Raw genomic sequence first — 22,194 nt, forward strand, 5'->3', positions numbered from 1 at the left:
TTGAAAATTGTTTGCAAACAGAAAAGGTGCCTTAAATTGCCTCTTCAGTTCACAGAAATAATAGGTTTCAGCAGAGTTAAGATGCTAGGAGTTTTAGAAGTGTCACTGGGAAAAAAAATAATGGAAAGTGCTCAAAATGTTGGTACATCCTTGTAGCTTAGAGTGCAGTATATGCCTATTGTTACTTCTATGCACTAATTACAGTGAAAGGAAAAGGGCAACAATAAATAAAAACCAGATGGGGAAATGTCATCCAGTTAATCCAACTCTGTATCCTTCTAATTCACAGGAAACATTTTATTTCTGGGTCACAATGGCTAGTGCCACAGCACATTTTATATGCTGGGAGTTTTTACAGTAGAGGGAGTTCTTACATTACATCTTCTCCTGACATTTTCTGACAGATTTTTTTTTTTTTTTTAACCTATAACAGAGCATGTGTAGCATACATACATGCACAAGAATATAAAACTAGACCAGATTATTTACTTTGCAACTTAAGAAGTATCAAGTTCACAGGGCCTGTTCATGATTCATATTACTGTATCTCCCATGAAAACTCTAAGTGAGAGGAACAAAAAAATTAACACAATCACATCTTCTCAGGACTCACAAGGGGACTGATTCAAAAATGCTCATTAGCCAAGTTTCCTGTAACCTTTACCTTCTGTCTGTAGGACTTAGCAACCTAAGTAACTTCATCTTAATGTTATTTTGTTTTGTATGACATCAGTTCAGATTTGTAAATAAAAAACCTTGAAAAATACAATCCAGCCCATGCAGTATGTATAACACATCCAAACCCAATCGTCATTGCTCAAACTCCAAATCTCACAACTGTTTACCAGGAAGAAAAGCTGTTGTGACAATGAGTGGCATGATACCCGCAGAAGTACAGCCACCACTTCATCACATAACACAGAGCATCATGCTCCTTCCACCTGCTCCCCCACTAATAAATCTGCCTTTTATTTTTTAACCCGTTTGAACAAGACTGTCTACTAAAGAGACAGAAGAAATGAAGAGTCCAACCCAGGTTTCATTCCCCACCATGCTACTACTGTTGGTTTCTCTGAAAGACCAACAGATTCCTGCAAAAACCTGCAGATACATTGAGAAAGGGAAGTCAGGTCCCAGATGTTACCCTGCAGCTTGCACAAGCCCCTTATAGACCTTGCCTTAATGCTCCAGGGCTGGTGGTAATGACTTTTTGGACCATTAGCATTTATGTTTCTCCTGGCACACTGCTAAGAGCTTCCTGAAGGAGCAAGCCAGAAAAAGGGTTGGGAGTGGGAGGGCAATGTTTGGAAGTCAGGAACTCAGCCTAACCAGAATTTCACAGATCAAGTAAAAGGCTCTCCTTTAGTTTTGCAACTTGATCTCTGATGAATCTCAAACATCTGTTGCAAAAATATGTTCACCTAAGTTGTTTTTTTTGTTTTGTTTTTGTTTTTTAATAAATTTGTTCGTATCACACACACATTTTAGCACTGTAAAAGACATATTAGAATGCAGATATTAAGTAGGATTTCATGCAGTTCAAAAGATGCCTCTATCTGCCAATATATAATTAACTCAATATCAGTATCTTCAATTTAGCAAAACTAGCAGGAACAATAAGTATTTTGGGTGTCAGAGACACCGTTTTATACATATACCCAAGGAAAGCTACATACATACACCTAAATCAACATCACTCATCATAATATTGACAACAGCTATTTTAGAGCACCATTCTAGAATCTGAGAATTCACAGTCCTTTTGCAAACATTAAGGAGCAGAGGGCAATAAAACACCTGCTGGAGTTAGCAGGAGATGGTAAGAGACTTGCTTGGGACAGACAGCAACGCTGTGCAAGCAGCAAAAGCAGATAACTTTTCACTCGTACTCATCAGCATGACTCGCCTTCCTCTCAAAACTGTGCTAACGGGATGTACTGGGAAGAAAGGACACACATTCTGCTAGACTACAGCAAATACTACATTTTCTTTACCTCCCTTTGGAAAAACAGAAAACAGAATATACTCTGGGAGTTTTGTAGGGTGTTTTTAATTTTATACCTTCCTTAGAAATAGTTAAGATTTACATGATAAAGGACTGAGGTGCCAAGGTTAATGAACTCCAGCCCAGAATTCCTGCTAAGAACTACCAACAAGAGAAACATATTTGAAATTATTTTGAGCATAGTAGCTTCCTTATTTCATTTCTCCAAAACATTCCAATTCTTCTGTCCTCAAGCCTTATAAATTCTGTCCTTGGATCAAGCACAGCAAAACTGCAGATCTACTAGCTTGTGATCCAATAAAAATCAACCCCCAAGACCCCTTCCAAAATGACTTGCTCAGTCTCCAAATTCCCTTTTTGATGGCAAGAGTAGATTATATTTAGCTCATGTTCCATTAAAAATTGCCTGTCTTTAAACAAGGTGCTGGTTTTTTTATTTTTATTATTCTTTCTGTCTTCAGTTATATAAGACTTCACTGCTGTCTTCACTATGATAACACTCCAACAGTCCAAAAAAATATATTTCAGGTGTTCAACATGAAGGAGGTTGTGTGAGTTTAACCTTCCTTGGGATCCTTGTGAGCTTTTTGTATTTAATACTTGTTTTATCTGAAGCCTGTGGAGGTTCTAAAATATTAGAAGACACACTTTCTGAGAACTACCTTTCTAGTAGCCTGAAGATATAGCCTTGATGTTGGGCAACAAAGTTATTCTCTGTAATCCCCTTGATGTTGTAAATGAAAAAGAGGATGGAGCTAACACCATCTGAACTTTGGGCAAACCATTTGCTGAAAAGCACCATCAAAGAATCAAGCCCGGCCAAAAAAAAAAGAAAAAAAACTTTAAAAAAGAAAAAAAGCCAAAGCATACACAAAATGAAATTGGTGCAAATTAACTTCATTGTATTTGGAGACTCATACAAAACAAAACCCACCACAGTCTATAAAGGAAAGTCAGAGAAGACAAGGATTGAAGTTGTAGCTTCACAGTAGCCATCTTTTAACAGCTTTCCTTTTTCAACACTTTAACCTAAAAAAAAAAAACTTCCCATTGTTATGCCCCTATTCAACCTTCATTCGAAGTCATTCACTATGCATTAATTACCACTTTCTTCAATGCACCGGGAAGCTCCCAAACATGCTCCTGTTTTCAAAGAGGCACACTTCCATGCCTAAGCTTTTTATATGCAGAGCCTGCTGAATTTTTTTCCTCAGCATACTTTGAGATTCCCCTAAATTTTGCATACTGTAACTGTTCAGAAAGGGGGGAGGGGGCACGAAAAGACAAAAGGCTGATTTCATGCTTCCAGAACAGTTGTTTGCATCTCTTTCATTTTTCTTTCCAGCTGTGAGAGGCAGCAGAAGGTTCTTTAGCAGGTGTCCTGCCTGCCCTATGGTAATTTTTAACTTTACTTCACTTTCTTTTATGTCTGTTGCATTTGTAGAGACATTTTCTCTCCCCTCAGTGCCGTATTGCTGTTTTTCCTTTTTTTTTTCCTTTAAATAAAATATCTGAATTTCCTATATTATATCATTCTGTTCAGCTGTGAACTCAGATTACAAAATTGAACAAGGGAGAAATGTTGAGAAGACCCAATATTTACAATAAAATCTCAGCTGTTTCCTATTCATTCCCCAGACTTTCATCACTACTAATCTGCACAAGTACCACACAGACACAACTGACAACTCGACAGACAAAACCATCTCTGACACCAAAACTGAGTATCCATATCCTTAACCTTAAAGATAACCTCTCTCCTGCTAGTCAGTGTCCCAGTCTCTACATGTCAGCAGTTGTAAGGACTCCTATGGGCTGAATGCGAGAATGAAATTAAACATTCATATAAATCTTTGCAAGGTTACACAAAAAGAAACGATTGACTTAAATGATCATAAGCGTAATTTTCTATTATAAAGAAAAATCTCTCTTTTCCAAGGCAAAATTGATTTTGGTTGTCTCTACTGATTTTGATTTTATTTGCAAAGCCTGTACATGTGACAAAACATCATGTAAATAAAAGAAAAGAAACAGGAGGTTAAGTGAAGCACAGAACTACAAACCACTTGAAGAAATTCAAACACCTCCATCAGAGGGAGATGTTTTCAGATTTTAAAGAAGAAAAGCACTAAAAGGCAAAGGCCTACATATCTTCAGCATACTATGTTCTGCTCTTATATTGCAAACACACAAGCAGATAATTTTAATAAATTGTATTTTGATTAAAAGCACATTTAATTGTAGATTTATTCTGCATATTTTACTCTAATATGTATAAACTAAACAACAGATGACTTAAAGTTAAGAAGGACCGTTATTGATTTTATATAGGTTAAAAGGTCACTGCCATCTCCATAGCTTTATGGTCACGGTAGTTTGAATAATCACATCACAGTGTGAGTGCTGACAGGAGTGAGTCCTGTCCTCATCCCTCACAAAAGACCTCATTCACTGAAAATCATACAGGTGATTTTTTAACAGATACTGATGCATTTTAATTATTTTCAGTATTGTGCAAACATGTATTACTGCTTTTGCTGCTACAGTCAGTAGGTACTGTAGGATCAATAAAGCATCTATTTCAATTATTGCGAGGAGATTAATACTGAAGATTTTTTCATTTAACTACCTCTCCCTTGGACTTATGCAATAATAAAAGTCTAGCACAGTATAACTTATCTACAGCACAAATATTTTATTTTAAAGGGTAAGATTCATGATAAGTCTCTGCCATTTAAAGTTTTTGTTTGTTTGTTTTGTTTTGTTTTTTAACCAGTCAACCTTTTCAACATTTTAGCTTCTGGATTATTAATTCAAAAATCACACTAAGTTTCCAGTTTAATTATGTGACATTATACAACGACAACCTGCTGCTTAAAAAATATATATATTTCTTACCTTCTTCCTGCAGGGAAAGTTGCATCCATGAAAGAATAAAACAGGAAGTAGGTGGTAAGACAGGTCTGTGAAAAGTTGTCTTTCTGCTGAAGGGAGAAAAAAAAAGTTCCTGCTCAATCAGCACTGTTCAAGTGAAAGGAAACATCCATACGAGAAAATATTTCTAAGATGGAAATATTTATAACTATTTTTAATTATTCTTTTTAATACTACCCAATGGAAAAAAGTTAATTGTTTCACTTATTTATTTTTTTTTTATAATAGCTTGATATGCACCTTACTGAAATTGGTATTTTTTTTTTTCCATTTTCATAAAGCAATTAAATGCATTTTAAAATGTAAAGCTTAGCCCTCCTACAGAAAAGTGCTGGAGATCCCCTTTTTCCTGATCTGGTTTTGCAAGTATGCCCAAAAGTTTTCACGTGATTTTGCTTCCTGTGCTACAAATGCATACCCACATCTAGCTCCTGGTTTTAAATTTAGAACTAGCGAAGCAGAGAGGACACATGGCCAATGGTCTTCACAGCCCTCCTGCAGGATCAGACCCACTGGATGAACCCACAGCCCTTCTGCACACAATGCCAGGGACATCATTTCTCCTGAGTGCAGCCGTCTGTGAGCAAACGTGAAAGCTGCAGGGTTAATCCCTTGAAGACAGTTAAATTTACAGGTCACGGCTTGCAAAATCACGATCTAGTTCTGTATCTGCTATCAGACTATGCAAATTATATTTTATAGCAAGCTCAACAGATTTAAAACAACAATGAGAACAGCCTCTTTGTTTCTCGATTACGCAGCACTCAGCATAATAGCATTCTGGTTCAGAGCTAGGATTTCTAGGTGTTACAGTAACATAAACAATTTGTATTATTTCATAATTCTAGGATGTCTTCCATGTCTGAGGAAATCCCTGTGCTGCTGACTGACACATGGTGGAACACTGCACCAGGGAAGGAGCCTCTCTATAGTCCTGTTCCTTCTAGCTGGTCTCAGCATTAGATATTCTGACTTACATGGATCTTTAGGTTGATATAATGTGGCCATTTGAATGCACCCAAGAGCTGACTTTACTGTTCACGTATTGTATTTTACAATCTTTCATAGTCTGAAGAATGCCACTGCTGGTTGAAGAATGAAAATTACTCAGCATGGGAGAGAAGAAACCCACACCATTACACTGTGGACCACTTCACCTCATTTGTTATATTTTCCCCTAATAGTTCAATCCCAAATAAAATTCTTCAAGGCAAGATAACCATGTACCCTATGTGTACAATGAACCCTGATATAAGCTGCTGAATTTCGGTAAGCCATTCAATTTTATCACAGTGTTTGGAAGGTTGATGTTCTCCTATAGTCACAGCTATCAGAAACCATGGTTTCAACCTTTGTTTTAAAAGAGGTTCTAGCTATCCAGTTTTCCAGGAAAAGGTTGAATAGCTAGATGATCCTACAGACTATAAACAAAGTTAAAAAAAAAAGTCCTAAACTGAAAATATATGCTATTTTACACCAGAGATAGAGTCCCACTGGAAAAATACTTCAGCACATGGACTTAGCAGTCCTGGGGGCAGACACAGCTCGCAATCAGCAGGCAGGACCACAGGATCTCTGGCTGCGGGGTAGGCACATGCCCAGGAGCCAGTGATTGTCCCCAGGTCACGTGCTGAAAGCTGTCACTGCTTTCCTATGGTCCTATAGCTCCAACCAGCTTCCGTATGGGCAAGGCAGAGAGCATGCATGTATTGGATGGGGCAGAACTGAACATTTCAAGGGATAACAAAGAAAACAAATTCAAAAGAAAGTGACCTAAGTTACCTGGAAACCCAAATTTCCTTTTCTCTCCCATCCACCCCTTTCAACTTCAGTGTTCTCCTGATAGTTTGCATTAGGTCCTGGAGCACTTTCTAACTCAAGCAAATATATAACCAGAAAGATTGTATACTATTCAATTTCTTAAACCAAACCAAATAAGAATGCATTCCCATTATAAATACAAAGGGTACATTCAAAAAATAAGTATGTGGGGAACTCTTCTTATGAGAAACAAGGCAATACGTACAGACAAAAGGTCTTCTGGCAGCCTTTCACTGTTATTTCCACTAATGTATACTTACACAAATTATAGACCACCACAGAACACACTTCAGGCTACATGGTGCAAGCGCTTTTCATGAAGAGCAACCAAAGGGCCTATTAAAACTGAACATTTAACTAATTTGAAAAATAGATCTATATTTGGTTTATGTTTTGGTACAGAAGGTAAAACAGCTTCTGCTGTTTTCATTACACTGTTGATCTTAAAGAGAGGGGTAATTAGGGAATGTTGTGAATCTGCTTGTGCATTTGGTTACAAATAACTAAAAAAAAACAAGTAAATTGAATAATCTGATACCTTACATAGAGCCAGAACAACAGCCCTGTTCTACAGATGTTCTGGAAAGCTGTGCCTACGAATCCTCACCCAAGAGTAATGCTGTTGGGTGGTCATGAATGGCCCAAATATCCAACTAGGTGAGTGGCAGTGTCTTAGTGATGACAACAGGATTATTGGGCTGGTGTTCTTCAGAGCGCACAGAGAAAAAAAATGGTAAGAAACTGCAGTCTAACCATCACAATTTAAAGAGACATTCTTCCCCTCCAGGTACATTGCAACCATTCCCTTTCTCTGTATTGACAACTGCAATCCTTTTAAGCCAGCTCTTTCCAGAGAACCCAAGCTCTAACTTGAGCTTTCAGGCTGTAGCCTGTGTTTTAAGGACACAGGTCATCTTTGAAAAATTGAGAAAGTGTCCCTCTTTAAATTATCAAGCCAAATTTGTGCACATGAGGATCAAGAAAAGGTTGAAGCTTCTGCTTCAGATAAAATATTTGTGGCTTCCACCTGAACCTCAGCAGTCATTTGTCACCCTGGGAGCACCATGCAAAAAAGAGTTGGCTCTGTGCAGCACAAACTACCAGCATCATGATTGGCAATCCCTAGGGGTAGCATTTGTCTGTTACTTCCCCTCTGAATTGCTGCTGTTTGCTTTGCTGAAACCCTTTTTTAATGCTGTTGTAGTGCATGCAGAAGATGATGCAGGCATCTACACACACGTAGAGTGACAAGATTCAACACATGCCCATTACTTGCTAAAGAACTTGTCAAGAATTAAAAGCATTGATGCACACCAGTTGTGTGCATGTATTTACAGATTTAAAATCATAAGCCAGGGTCTAAAAAAAGTCTGTATATAGCACAAAGACAACAAACACAAGTAAATTTGTTCAATGCAGTATCATACTTAGTTTGCAAGGCTAGAACCTAAAAGACTTCAGCATAGAGCTCTGCTGCTGAACTTATTCACCAGCACCCACCTGAACTAAAAGTACCAAAGCTTCTGGGAAGGTAATTTTCAAGGCTGGGAGTTGTAAATCCTTATTTTGTTCCATTAAATCAGTCTCTTGAGCCTCTCCAACTGAAACTGGAAATCATTTGGGGCAGGGACTCCCTAGCTACATTTTTGTTGTCCAGCACAAAATTGTGTGGTATTTCCGAGGCACTTTCTTAGAGAGTAAAGAAGGCAAACATGCCGAGCGCTTGCTCATGTTTACAAAACAAATCATGAACTTCTAACTTCCTTTTAATTTTCCCTGCAAATTCTCTTTATAATCATACTTACTAAACACAAGTTTTTCTGTTTATTTTATTTTTAATAAATTAAGTCAAATAGGAATGCTGTAAACGATGACATTTAAACTGTGTGGCCCAATGCCACGCCTGTCTTTTATCCATCCTTTTATGTTGTGCTACCTATCTTCAGTACAGCTGTGGCCCCATCACCACAAGGTCTCAACTTTCTGATGTATTTAGTATACAACTTTTTTCATATGAAACATGATAGTACATTATTCCCCTTATAGGTTTCTTTCTTTTTTCTTTTTTTTTTTCCTTTTTTATTTTTTATTTTTTTAATACAGAAAGGAAACAAAGACTAATTCACCTGACCAAAGTTCGTATGACATTTGGTGACAAAGCAGGAATTCAGTCCAAAAATCTGCAATTAACAACCATTCTGTTCCATGTAATTTGTAGTTTTCAGGCTTTATTCCTGCCACAGCCCTTAGATATTTATCTCTCAACATGTTTACACACCAAATGCATTGATTTTTAAAAGCCTATTTTCTTTCTCTCTTGAAGTCATTGCATTTTATTTCAGGCTTTCGTACCTGAAATATCTGCACAGCACACGAAACATTTTATAAGCTTCAATGTGGGTAGAAGAAAAACTCAGCACATCCAGAGATGTAAATTTGTTATTGTGGTCAATTACACAAGTATTAAGAGAATTGAGAGTAAACACTCATCTTGTGTTAATTGCAACTGATTAAGGAGTAGTAAGCACCAACAAACCCCACGAGCCTGACTGCGTTAATTGTGTGCTTATTTTCACCTGTAACCCATTACTACTTTTCTCATCATTAAAAGAGAAAAATTCCCTGAATAAACGAGAACAATTTTCATTCCCTGAATTAGAAGAGACAATAAGGTGAGCATCACATGCCAAAAGCATAACCAAATACAGCAAGTGCTTTTAAAGAGCGTTATTGGAAAACACAATATGAAGCAGCGATCATAGAGAACAGTAACACACACTGAGATCCAAGTGACACATAACCACTGTACCCTGTCAAAACTCAGGGCTACGTAACTCAGGACTGTTAATAGCTAATTGTGTTTCACCTCTAGCTCAAAAAGGCAAGTAAAGCCTCTTGCTTTTGGAAGAAAAAAAATGTAAAATTGCTCTGAAAAACCTGCACCAAAAAAGACATATATACTATATGATCCGGTGATACTTCTGTTACAGCTGGGAGTATTGATCTCAATTACATGTGATCTTAAAGACAAAAAATGGCCTACACCATCAATAAAACCAACCTGTTGAGAGAAGTGCCAGCTCTTCTTACAGCTGGCTTTATAACTGGATTTAAAACTTAGTTTTTAAGTCCAGTTACGAGAAAAATCAAATCTCCTAATGCTAAAAGATACTGTTTTGTGTGATAAAGTGTATAATACAGAGTGTAGAATTTTATCCATTTAATCCAATACTGACGTGAAGAAACATTCCCTGGATCACACGTCTTCCAACACTGAAGATGAAAAAGCCAGATTTTCTCTTGGGATTTTATACAAAAATTAACTGTCCATGCTACTGAAAACAGGAACCTCCCTTCTAACACAGGTATTTATCCCATTACTTTTGTCTGTTGTAACAACTTTACTCACTAGATTGTCCAAACCCCCACCATTCCCACAACATTAATCACTACTTGGAGCACAAACACAATTCTGCTGCTCTTGGCTTTATTGAGATGCTCATTGGGGGATCTGCATGTTGGTAAGTCTCAAACTGTTGCACTCCAATGAGGGTTTGTCAGAGGATTTCTTTCAGTCTCTCTCAGATACTATGTTCTTCCTCTGAAAAGGTGACCACACACCCAATCACATCTTGATCTTCTTCCTAATAAACTAAACAGACTGTGTTCTAAGGCTTGGAATATTTTGGTAGCTTTTTTCCTGCCCTCTCTCTCTCTCCAGTTTTCAAGACCCCAGTCACCAGCACCAGTGGCAATATTTTAGCATCTCCCCCAACACCATGCACTGTAATACACTTCTGTCAACTAGCCTGGTAGGTCATCTTCCATATTGTGCTTTCCCATATTACTTCTGAACTTGCCTCTGCAAAACACTTTTATCACTTTATTCATGAGTGATGAGGGGAAACTGCATGCCTCCCTTTAGTTCCTTTTTTTTTTTTTTTGCACTTTATATCTCTTTTGTTTGTTTTAAAATCTCTGTATTGAAAAGATTATTACTTGGCATTCCAACGTCATCAAAAGTTCTTCTCATTTGTGAATAAAAAGATACTTTCTGTACCCCCTACCAGTAACCACAGTTTCTTAGAAGATTTTTGTCCAAATAAGACTGAAATATATGAATGTGTATTCAAAAAAAAAATTTAAATAACTTTCTAAGTTTTTCTCCACACCTTTTTATTGACTCTTATTCAAAGAAAAAGAAACCTCTTGAGTATTTTCAAGGGTAGTTGCCCTTGAAAGACTTTTTTTCTTTGCAGGTTAGTTGACATGAAGGTTTCTTCACAATCCAATCTGCTTTGTATTGCTTTCAAGACTTGATGACTGGGATTGTCTGTTCAGAAAACCAATTGGTTTACTGAAACAAAAGACTGTAATTTCCACATTTTCCAGTACGGCAGTTTAACTCCTCCTTTGTCTGTTAAGCTCTATGAGCCCAATCAAATTAAATTAAACAACTAGTCAAACCTGCTGTGATATAAAATATAGAAAAGTCATTTTTGTCACCAGTGCTCAGCCCCAGAGACACTTAGCAGAAAATATAACCATGCTGACCAGTACCTTAGCCATAAAATCCCTTTTGTTAAGGCTTTGGTTCAATATTAGGTCATCACTCACCCACCAATGCAACTCTTTCCCAACAAGTTTCATGTTCTGAGGATAACACACTCAGCACTGCTTTCCTGACAGTACTTAAGAATCATAATTATTCACCAATTTCCAGTCTCAGATCCAGAATTGAGGATGTGCCATATTTTTGTTGTTTCTACAAAACTTGGTACCATGGCCCATGTCTGAAAATCACAACATAAATAAATCATACCTCAAAGCTTAAAATAAATAAATAAAACAACCTGAGACTCACTTGGCGATCCAAAGACTTGCCTCATTGGCACCTCAACAATTCTTCAAGGACTCAGTCCTGTGCTAATACATCAGTGCTTGTCCTAGAAGGCTATATTCTCATTCAAGACAAAATCCTACTACAAACAGCCATCAAATGAACAGCATGAACAAATTGTGGTTCTCCAGGTCTGACAAACATGGAACTCCAGTTCCACATACCACTGCCCTGCCAAGGCCATAACCTCTTTGCAACAGCCCAGATAAAGCCACCCAAAAATGTGCTAGGCACTTTTCCTTAATTTTAGAGACAGGCATAAATGTCAGAGTTACAAAATTTTCCAGCTGAAGAAAAGGGAATAGATTTGTCATGAAAACTATTTTTTCCTCTTTTTTAATCCACTTAGCTGCCCATCTCTACTACAAATAAACCCCCTAGCACTTTTCAGCCAATACAATTTTATCAGGTCTGTAACATAACCCACTATCACTGCCTCTTGCATCCGCCAAAAAAGAGCTTGAGAACTACTAACTACAGCTACCTAAAATCCCTTTGTGTTCAGTTATTCAAGGTACCCACCCACCAGCTAGCCCAGCAGAGCTGCCTCTCTCAGTTTGAGGAAAGGGGCCAAGGCAGGGCTGGCCATTTTCCCTCATAAAGTGAACTTTGCCATTGAACGGAATGTTGTAAACAAAGTAGATATGTAAAGTAGCTCATTGCATGATTTTCATGAAGGCCTAATACACAAATTTTTTTTCGTGTTCTTGATTACCTCTGAAACATGTCTCAAATTCTAGTTCTATGGGAAGGAGAAAGAGATAGAAATTTACAGGTCCCAGGTCATATCTCCTCATGCTGAGCCTTGCCTCCCTGCTTCAGTCTTCTCCCAAGCCATTACTCGCTGCTTTGGGGGGAATTCCAGAAGGGCCCATAAGGCACAGACCATTCCCAGGGGCACGGGGCCAAGGATGCCAAACACAGGTGGCTGCCCACTTTGCTACTGCTTATTCTTTATCCAGCAGTTACTGAGGCTTTTGCAAAAAGGTCATCCTTCTTGGGAAACACCGTCAAAGAATTATACCTACAAAAGTCCGGTGCAGCGGTATAAATGTTACAATGGGGTAAGAAGTACTCAAAACATGAATTGGATTCAGAGGTTTAAAGGCTATTTCCCCATGGCAATGAAAATGTTTGTTTAAATCTCCTTAGAGCTGGAGGCTGAAAGTCCCTGGCTATAAGCAAATACGCATGTGTATATGCACACACATACACAATTATTTTCACATGAATTGTGAATAAGAAAGAAGTACTCTCAGCTTTGTGTAATTCCAGCTGTTGGGAGACTATAGTAAATTCATTTTTAGCACAGGTCTTTTATGCAATATGGTAATTAACGTTCCCTCATAGGAAGGTGTTCTGTTCACAAATTTATTGTTCTGTAGTGATATTGTATATATGCATAGATCTAAAGGAATGCAAATATACTTGAAAGTCTAAACGTATGTCAAGCTGAAGATATGCCATGAAATGGAGCCAAACTTTAAAATTCATCATCTCATTCTGTAAAGAAGAGTCACAAACAAAGTCTTGTTTTCTAGTACATTTTAGATAGCTCTACCAAGGTTACTGCACTAAATCCCTCTTAGCACAACTTTCAAATCCACAAGCTCTTTTGCCAGCTGGTGTGACCCTGGACTGTGCAGAAAGGATGCTGAGCTAGGTCAGCATCAGCAGGGTTGAATGGCCAAGGAAAATTTCAACTCTTAATCCTTTCCTGGTACGGATTCCTGTACCTATCATATCAGTCACTTAGCTCCTCTCGGTTTGAGTCTCTGCTATGAATAATAATACCTACTTAAGTTGATTTGTTCATTAGCATTTCACATTTTTATTTAGCTGAGAAGGAAAGAGGAGGAAAAAGTGGGTGGAAGAGCGTAAAATTAACTCCCCCCTCCCCCAGCCCTAACACTCATCTCCACCCCCAGCAATGCCTGAGAGAGGCACAAATATCCCAGTGCTCACACAAACGCACAATGGCTGGGAACCTTGAACAATGTTCCTTTCTGAACGGTGACATCTCTGCACAAGCAGTCAAGCTCCACTTCTCCTGTCGGAAAAAGCTGATATTCCCCTCACACAGTACTCACGTGAAACAAGTCAATTATTTGTGCGAGCCCCCCAGAATCATCTCCATAACCCTCTCCAGGACCCTCAGGCCAACCCTTGACACAGGAGCGTAATCGTACAGCACTGGAATCAATTACACTTTTGGAGAGAGGGGTGGAAAAAATGACTTTGCAGACCCACCGCAAATTGCTAAGGCTGTCCTCTGGCTCTCTTACTGCTTGAATCCAGGAAGTGCCTCTCAGCTCAATTTTCAATTATGTTCTCATCACAATTTACAACAGACAGTGTGTAATTTATTGCAATTACCTCTTCTGACGTCCCCCCTTTAAAATTTTCAGATAAAGAGACAGACAAAACCTGAAAGTGAGCCAAGCTCACCTGGCCTGCCTGCTGTATGAAGTTGACATTATGGGGAGAAAAAGGTATGCCTGACAAGGCTGTGAAGGAGATACTTTACAGAGTCATGAATGCATGCTGACAACTAAATCAAGCAGAAGAGGAACATAATTGTTGTGGATGCATTCCTTTATTTGTTAATGCATATATACAATATCATAACAACTGAATATTGTGTAAAGGGGTAATAGGGAACACAGACTGTCATTCTGGGTAAAAGACCTGTGGAAAAAATGACTTTACCACAAAGTCATCCAAGCTGATTTGATTCACACTTACCTCTGCTGCAAGTAAACTCTGGGGTTACCTTTTTTTTTTTTCTTCTTACAATCAAGATAATGATTTTATCATACAATGATAAAATAATAAAAATTAATGTAGGGATTTTTCAAAGGACAACTGAATATTTTAAAGAAATGCATACAATCATTTTGCTTACTGTAACCTAAATATATGATTTTTTGCAGGTTTGGTTAATTTATAGAAAATAGACATTTGATTTAGTTGCTAGTAGATGGTATTTTTCTCCTATGTTGATACAAAGGCTTTAAGCCAAATTTTATTTTTTGCTCTCTTTGATATTTACAGCTGAAGCACGTTAATCTGAAATGTTTACTTCTGTAATAAATGTATGAGTGCTTTATGGGGTAGGTATTTGAGCAACTAGGTGAGGATAGACACAGGAAGACCACAGCAAAGCACTAAATGGTGTCATCTTTACATTAATAATGACATGTAGTATTCTTCATTCTCCGAGATCTGAAAGTAAAACTGAAAAAAAATCTGTGCGAAGCACAACTAATACAGTTTCTGGAATGAAATCTGGAGCTGGTAATAAATATTTTGACAGCCCTACATTTTCATTACAAAGAATGACTCAAAATTGGGTCAATTTCCTTGCAATTTCATTGTTACTACAGATTTTCCCATTTCTACAGCATGAAAACTTTCCATTTTTATATTTTCAAAACAAATTTTTTTTTTAACCTTCTTAAATTTGTTTTGTTTGCTTTAAACACTAAACAAAAAAAAATGAAGTTGAAAAACATTTTTTCCCTGAAGGTTTCTTCAAGAGTTCTGAAACTGGGAGTTCTGCTCAAGTATGCCTCAAAAGTCAAACTGAAATCTCAAAAATTCCCCGTGAAAGAGGGACACCAGGAAAAGTTCTGTTCCACTAAAGTCTGATGGAGTTTTGTCATTGACTTCAGCAAAGTAATGATTGTACAAATTTTATACATTTATAACTTTTTTATATGTGGCTTTAAATATAAATATATTAAAGATCATTTAATGGACTCCGGATATTACCTATTTAAACTGAAAATTATTTATACTGTAATACACCTTTGAATTTGTAGGCAAAACCTTGAACTACGGATCGTGCTGGAGAATTTCTCCCCAGTTTCCCTGGAAGAAAAAAAAAGCCTCAGATATGCACCAAGAACTATGAGGTCTACTAAGACTGTCTTTCCTAGTGAAAGCTACTTTGTGGTGTTTTCAGAGCTCACACTGTGTAAACATCATCTTTAGTAATCCAACTCATCACTGCCTGCTTACTTTTAACCACTAACAATTTTAGAACACAATGCTTATTAAATGACAAAGCCTGAATCACATATATCTGCAGTAAACTATGAAAGGAGTCAGGTGAGCAAGTGCTTAGAGAAAATGTATATTGTACCGTCGATATGACACTTAATAAGAGAGCTCCTCCCCCAGACTACCCAGACAGGTCATAGGAGAGTTGGGAATAAAACCAAGGATGCACAAAGGCATTTGTTTAGCCTTCAGTGTCACGCCAGCAGTCCAGCCGAGAACAGAACCAGGATCTCCCAGCTGAGTACCCACTGTCTTCCTTTGAGTTTAGCCTAGGGTGACTAAAATGATGGTCCTCGCCCCATAGTCACACCAAAGACTTCAAAATCTTCCATCTATGATGTCAGTAGTGAAAATCTGAATCTTAAAAGCTCATGACTCTTCAAATCATCAGTCTGTGATCCGAAGAAATAAGCTCACCTCTACTAAAAGATGCAACACAAAGAACAGACCACAGGAACATCTTAATGCATCTACTTGGAAAATACTTGAGTAAAGCCAAAATTATTTTACAGAAACCTCACAGATTAGGGTGAACACAACCACAGTTTCACACAGATAGCATTCCCGTTGAAAAAGCAAGGAAAATATGGCTACACTGCAACAGAAAGTAAAGGAGTGCATGCCTGTAAAAGTGAAGTACTTCCTTAAGCTTGAGGAACAGTAACAAATAAAACAAATAAACAAAAATCTCATTTTGGCTTAAATGGCAACAGCAGCAGGGACTGTAACACAGAAACAGGGCAGCCAAAAAGACAAGCAGGCCACTCTTGTGTGCCGTCACATGAATCAAATGACTGCTTCTAGAAGAGGACTGCTTTATGAAAGAGCTACTCTGCTTAGATTGAAAGAGCTTTAAGAGCAGTGCTAAGCTGCGTGCTCCGATAATGATCCAGCACAACAGGATCCAGAGATCTGGACTGAAGCCTTGAGGCATAACATAAATAATCAAGGACAACAATGTATTTTGGATATAAACACGTGGGACCTAAGCCACAGCTCACCAAAGTCAGTGGAAAGGTCTCGACTGTCTTTGGGCAATTTATGGGAACTAGAGATAAGTATCAGCCCTCATTTGAGCTCTACCTCACCACTTGTCATTTACTGCACAACACATTTTGTCTTCTCACCATTAAATATTGAGTGTGTACTCTACCATACCTTCCCTGTGCACTGCAAGCTGCCAATATCAGCACCTACATGATTTATGTTTAAAAAAAAAAGATAAGATTCAGTAAAAACACTTTTTTCCACTAAAATAAAGCCACATCACATATGAAGGACAAAGGGTAGAAATTTAATTAATAGGAAACTTTTTTCCCAAAGGGGCCAACAAGAACTTTATAATGGTTAATGGAGCAGATAGGGAAAAGAGGCAGAAGGAACACTTGGGTGCCTTGCAGCACCTGGAGCAGCATCTCCCAAAGAAAAGTCATAACTTCAAGTGAAGTCATCAGATCAACAGAAATGAATCTTCCCCCTTTTTAATAATATAATTTCAGTTTGTGTTGTAGTCTGTATTGAAATCAGTCTCTAAGTGGGATGACAACCAAAATTTTTTAGCAATTGCTGACTTAGACATTTTAATCTAATAAACCTTCAGGTATGTAAGATTTCAGGTCAAACATTCATCACCAAGACAGTTCTCATTTAGATTCTCCAGCTCTGATTTTGTTACATGTAGGTGAACTTCTGATTTCTTTTGCGTCAATAGGGAAAAACTCAATAAAGCCAGGACATAGTGCAAGAAACCAGAATCGCCAGGTCTGCGATTCCAGCGTAGATTAGGAGAGTTTAGATCTGGAGCCAAGTTTTACTACTCGTTCCATCTCTTCGTTCACTGTTGGCTAGTTTGGTTTTCACTTAGAACACGGAGAGGAAACAGACACAAAACAGGGGAACCTTGAAAGCTATTATTCCACAAAATAATCAGAAACATGGTAGATATATGTGGTTCCACCATCAGTAAGAAAAAAAAAATATGATTAAAAACATTAATTGCCCTGAGGGGGAAAAAAGAGAGAAGAGAAGTCAGAGTCACCAGGCCTTTACCTCATCAGCTCTCAGACCTAGCTGTAGCTAACTCAATAATTACATTGTACTGCCAGCAACAATTCAGTGGTTTTTTTTCTCGCCTGAGGGTTCCAACACATTTGCACCATAGGGAAGCCTTTTCTCTTTACATCTCAAAACTCTACCACAAACTCTTCCTTTATTCATAACAGCCAGATCCCCAGCTGAGATAGGCACTTTCGTATTGCTCTAGATGACAGTTTTCTGTGTTCTTTCCAAGCTCAGGGGGTTTAATAAACATATCTGGCAATCTTTCGATAGCTGGAGGGCCTGGGATGACACTGTGTGCAAACAATATGCTCTCACTGCTAGGGAAACAAGTTTATTCAATTCAATTAATAGATTACAGTCAAGATACTTGTTATCCTGCAAAGAAAAATAGGAAAAGAACTCTGAGAATTAGGGTAGGTCGCAGGATTAGCACCTGGCAACACAGCAAACCAGGCAAAATAAGACAAAAACGCACTTGCTGATGGAGTGCTACCCATGAACGGTGACACACTCCAGTGGTCTCAGCACAGGACTGACTTTTAACTCAGTTAAAACTGAACTTATCCCTCTGACCTGCAAAGGCTCGGGTGCAGCATTTTGAAAATGTGTTTCTGGTTCCTCCTACAAAACAGGGATATTCCTCTTCATTTACTTAACTCCAAGGGGTGTTTTCCATTAGAGTGGAGCAATAACTCTTCCTTGGTCGTTGCCACTGTTTTCAAGCCAACTGCAGCTGCCTGGATTTGGTTCCACGTTTCAAGTAAAATTCTATTTTGATTTTAAACTCTATTCAAACCAAAGCATTTTCTTAACATTAAACATTTCATGGGATACAGAATTTGCTTCTATAATGAATATCTCCAATACAATAAGGTAGAACTAAATAAGGAAAACACTCATGCTTTCTTGATGCAAAACAACCCAGGAACTGGTGGTCCTGTCCTCCCACGTGCTTTAAGTACGGATCTGCAGTGACTTGTCCTTCCAAAAATGTGCTCAGAACAAGTTTGAACTTGCAGAAGTTACCACAGGAGCAAGTCTCATCTAACAGCCTGAGTGACAGGTAAAGTTGCCTGAAGGATGATTTGCGGTTAGGACACATACAGGAACACAAGAGATGCAAACTTTTTCATACCATGGACTTGCCTCAACTCACCTGTGTAGAATGGGAATAAAACCATTTTTTTCTGTCTGGTTTGCCTATTCTTTTTGGCAACCAGGGCTTTATCTGACTGTATATCTTCCCTGTGCAATGGCAGCCCAGGTGGTAATGAGGTCCTTGTCTACCAAAGCCCAGCTCAGATCGTGGGTACAAATAATAATCACAATTTAAGTCATACTCTTATTTCAGTAAACAAAGACATCACTTGTTTCTCAAACCCTAACCATAAAAAAAAAAAATGTTATGAACACACTGAAATTCAACTATAACACACACACACACCACTACAAGACCAGCATGAAAGAACAAAAAAAATGGGAAGAAGTTATGCTTGGAGATGAGGAGGATGTCCCAACAGAATGAACAGCTCTCCTAGAGCTGCTCTTGGGAACGCAACATTTGAGAGGAAACTCACTTTGGGGACCTGGCTGACACCACCCATTAACCCTTCCAGCATCTGAATCCTGAGAAGGGTCTCTCTCTAAGTCAGATGCACCTTATTGCTGCTATGCAAGCCAGGAAAGGAGGGGTGAGTGTGCAGGTGCCAAAACCTCTCCATTAAAACACTTCTGCTACGCAGCAGCTCTCAGCATCCATGAGGTCCAAACAAACGGGCTACTCACTTGATGCTGCTCCAGCCCATTGTTGCTCCAAGTAACTCTGTCCCCAGTATGGTCTTGAAACAAAAAGGCCCCGTGACAGAAGAAAAGCTAGTGCAAGTCCTCTGAATACCCGAGTACTTCCCAGCCTGGGTTTCACGGTAGTCACTCATAACCACACGTGCTCAGTTTCTCTCAAAACATCAGTGAACAGCCCCTGTTTCTCTCAGTCTAACCCACATGCTTCCTATTATCTAAATATTCGGGGTTTCATTTCAATAAACGTCTGACTTCCATAAAGTATTTCACTGGGATCTCTAAAAGCTGGTCACAGTAATTAGTACAATTGAGTGAATAATCAAAAATTAATTTGCTAAACTTCACTGCTCTTTTGATCTTAAATTAGCCAGAAGCTCACAATGAATTTCCTTTGGTTTCATAAAATGTTCAAATTTTTTTTAATACGTATATTCTGTGGCCTGCTCAGGAACTTTCAAAATTTCAGCTGATTTTCAAAGCGTGCAGCAGAATCTCAGGATATCATTGCTCATTTACAACTGAAAAACACTAGAGTGCAGCTACTAAGTCACACAAACTTTAAATTTAAAATGCTTAAAAAGTTTCATGTGAAAAGTATTTTGCCCCATACAATCCAATTCCGTAAGAATTTCAAAAAAAAAAGCACTACTGGAAATTTAAATTGTTAAATTCTGAATAAAATACAGTGCTTTTATATTACTGATTTACCTGTTATAATTACTGCATCGAACACACTGGGAACTGGCTTGTATCCAGAGCAATAACATTCCTTGCCAGTTTTTGGTTCTTTTTACTAATCAAGAAAATCCCTACGGAATTAATAGGGATGAGAAAACAGTCAGGATGAAACTTTTACATTTTGCTTGAGACCCCAGCAGAGGTTACTCTGAAGATCCATGCAGTCTAATAAGCAGTTACATCTGTCCCACTAAATTTTACTCATTAGCTTACTAGTTTCACACACTTATGTTTTATACACTAAATCCTGCTGATTTTGCAGGGAAAGTTAGAATGTTAATGCAAGATTAGAATTTTTTCCCATAAGGGTAGGGAAATGACAATTATTTGCTATATATATTATATATTATTTTTATATTTTTCATATAGCAAATAAGCGAATCAATATTCCTTAATTTCTGAATAAAACTCAAATCCTGCTTCCACTTCAGTCAATAATAAACACCAATTAATTTTAACAGGCAAGATCAGCACTTAAATGTTACAGCACGTGTTATAGCAGAGAAAAGCTGAAAAGTGTTATATAGTACAGAGTAGGAAAACTAGGCAGAAAAACAGCACAAAGACGATTTGTATTCTGATCTCCCACTTACTTCAAGTGGACATTTGCTTGCTTTATAAGAATTTAGAAGAATTTGCTGTCTATAACAAAAGACTTTCTTACTGAAAACCACGATATTTTGATATGTTAAGGAAAAAAGGAAACGTTAAGGAAATTTGTTTTCCATTCTTAAGAAAACAAACGTCACACTTAAAAATTAGGCCTTTTAAGGAACACTAAACAATATGTTGTTTGAATGAATTAGCCAAATTTATAATACTTACCTACTTTGGGGGGGGTCTGTTATCGGAACAAACACTCCCTGAGCTCAGTGTACACAGTGCTTGAGGAACCACTCAGGAACTTGGAACTATATTTGAAAATAGTTTGTATCGGTAACTACCATTAAATGAGAAGCAGAGCATTGCTGGTTGGGCAGCTGCTAAGATTTTATAATCACACAATAGAGAGGATTAAATATATGTAAAGAGTGCATTAGACTAGATTCTGTGCTCAGTTGCAATTGTACAACCTTAGGAAATCAATGGGGTTCCACATTTGCAAATGATGAGGGGTTGGTCCATTCCTTTAAAAAAAAGTTCAATTTGAGAGAAAATGATTGTGCTTCTCCCTCTACTGTTCCATGTCTCATAGCTAACATCTGGTGAAAATTAAGAAGCAGTTTTCCCCCCTTCCCCCTCACCCCCAATCAAACAACAAAAAAAAACACAATACAAAACCCCGCATATATATCTGATGTATTTTATACATATTCATCCTCATAACTTGACAGATGGGAGGAATCTTGCAGTCATTTCTGAAAGCAGACAAAAGGCCGTTGGTTCTGCTCCACATGATGATTTGTGAAGACAGAATATCACCCGCTTCCGTTGATGATTATATAGTTCTATCCATCTGTCTGCCACTGGAGGTTGTGAGAGTGAGATACAGCTCACACCGTCTTCATAAACAAAAGTAGACTGTGCTGTCAGTAGTCAGACACGCCAACTAATTGGAGCTGTCGACAGACACAATATTCTGTGTCAACAGCTCTGGTAACAGTTTGAAACAGCAATGATATGTTGGGTGATGGTGAGGATGACACATATGTCTCTAATAGCATGCTAGAAATCTGACATAACTAGAAAAGAATTACTAAAATGTAATTCCCAGCATCTAGTTCTGCTGTTAAGACTTACCAATCGGCACAGAGAGGAAAAAGATGCGTGCATGTGTTCCTGTGAGTGTGCTTGTTCTTGTACACATCTTCCCCTGTATCACTTCATGTGCTGACAGCTTAATTTGATACTCGTAACGCCTAACTTTAAA

The 22,194-nt window shown here is 38.0% G+C and overlaps 1 protein-coding gene across 13 annotated transcripts in view; it reads right to left on the reverse strand.

Annotated features, from left to right (window-relative positions):
• Positions 1–22,194, reverse strand: part of LOC310904146 (uncharacterized protein) — a 372,616-nt gene that overhangs the window by 253,681 nt on the left and 96,741 nt on the right. For 12 of the 13 annotated variants that reach the window (XR_014588061.1, XR_014588062.1, XR_014588063.1 and 9 more), the window contains exon 3: positions 4,904–4,989. Coding sequence is in view for 1 of the 13 variants with exons in the window: in XM_083848460.1 (XP_083704586.1) it covers positions 4,904–4,986; positions 8,261–8,335 (158 nt within the window). In the remaining 12 variants the exon portion in view is untranslated. Of the gene's footprint in view, positions 1–4,903; positions 4,990–8,260; positions 9,226–22,194 lie in introns of those variants that run through there. The other variant, XM_083848460.1, reaches the window with a different exon arrangement.

The sequence above is a fragment of the Anser anser genome (assembly GCF_964211835.1).
Source record: "Anser anser genome assembly, chromosome: 9".
Taxonomy (NCBI): Eukaryota; Metazoa; Chordata; class Aves; order Anseriformes; family Anatidae; genus Anser; species Anser anser.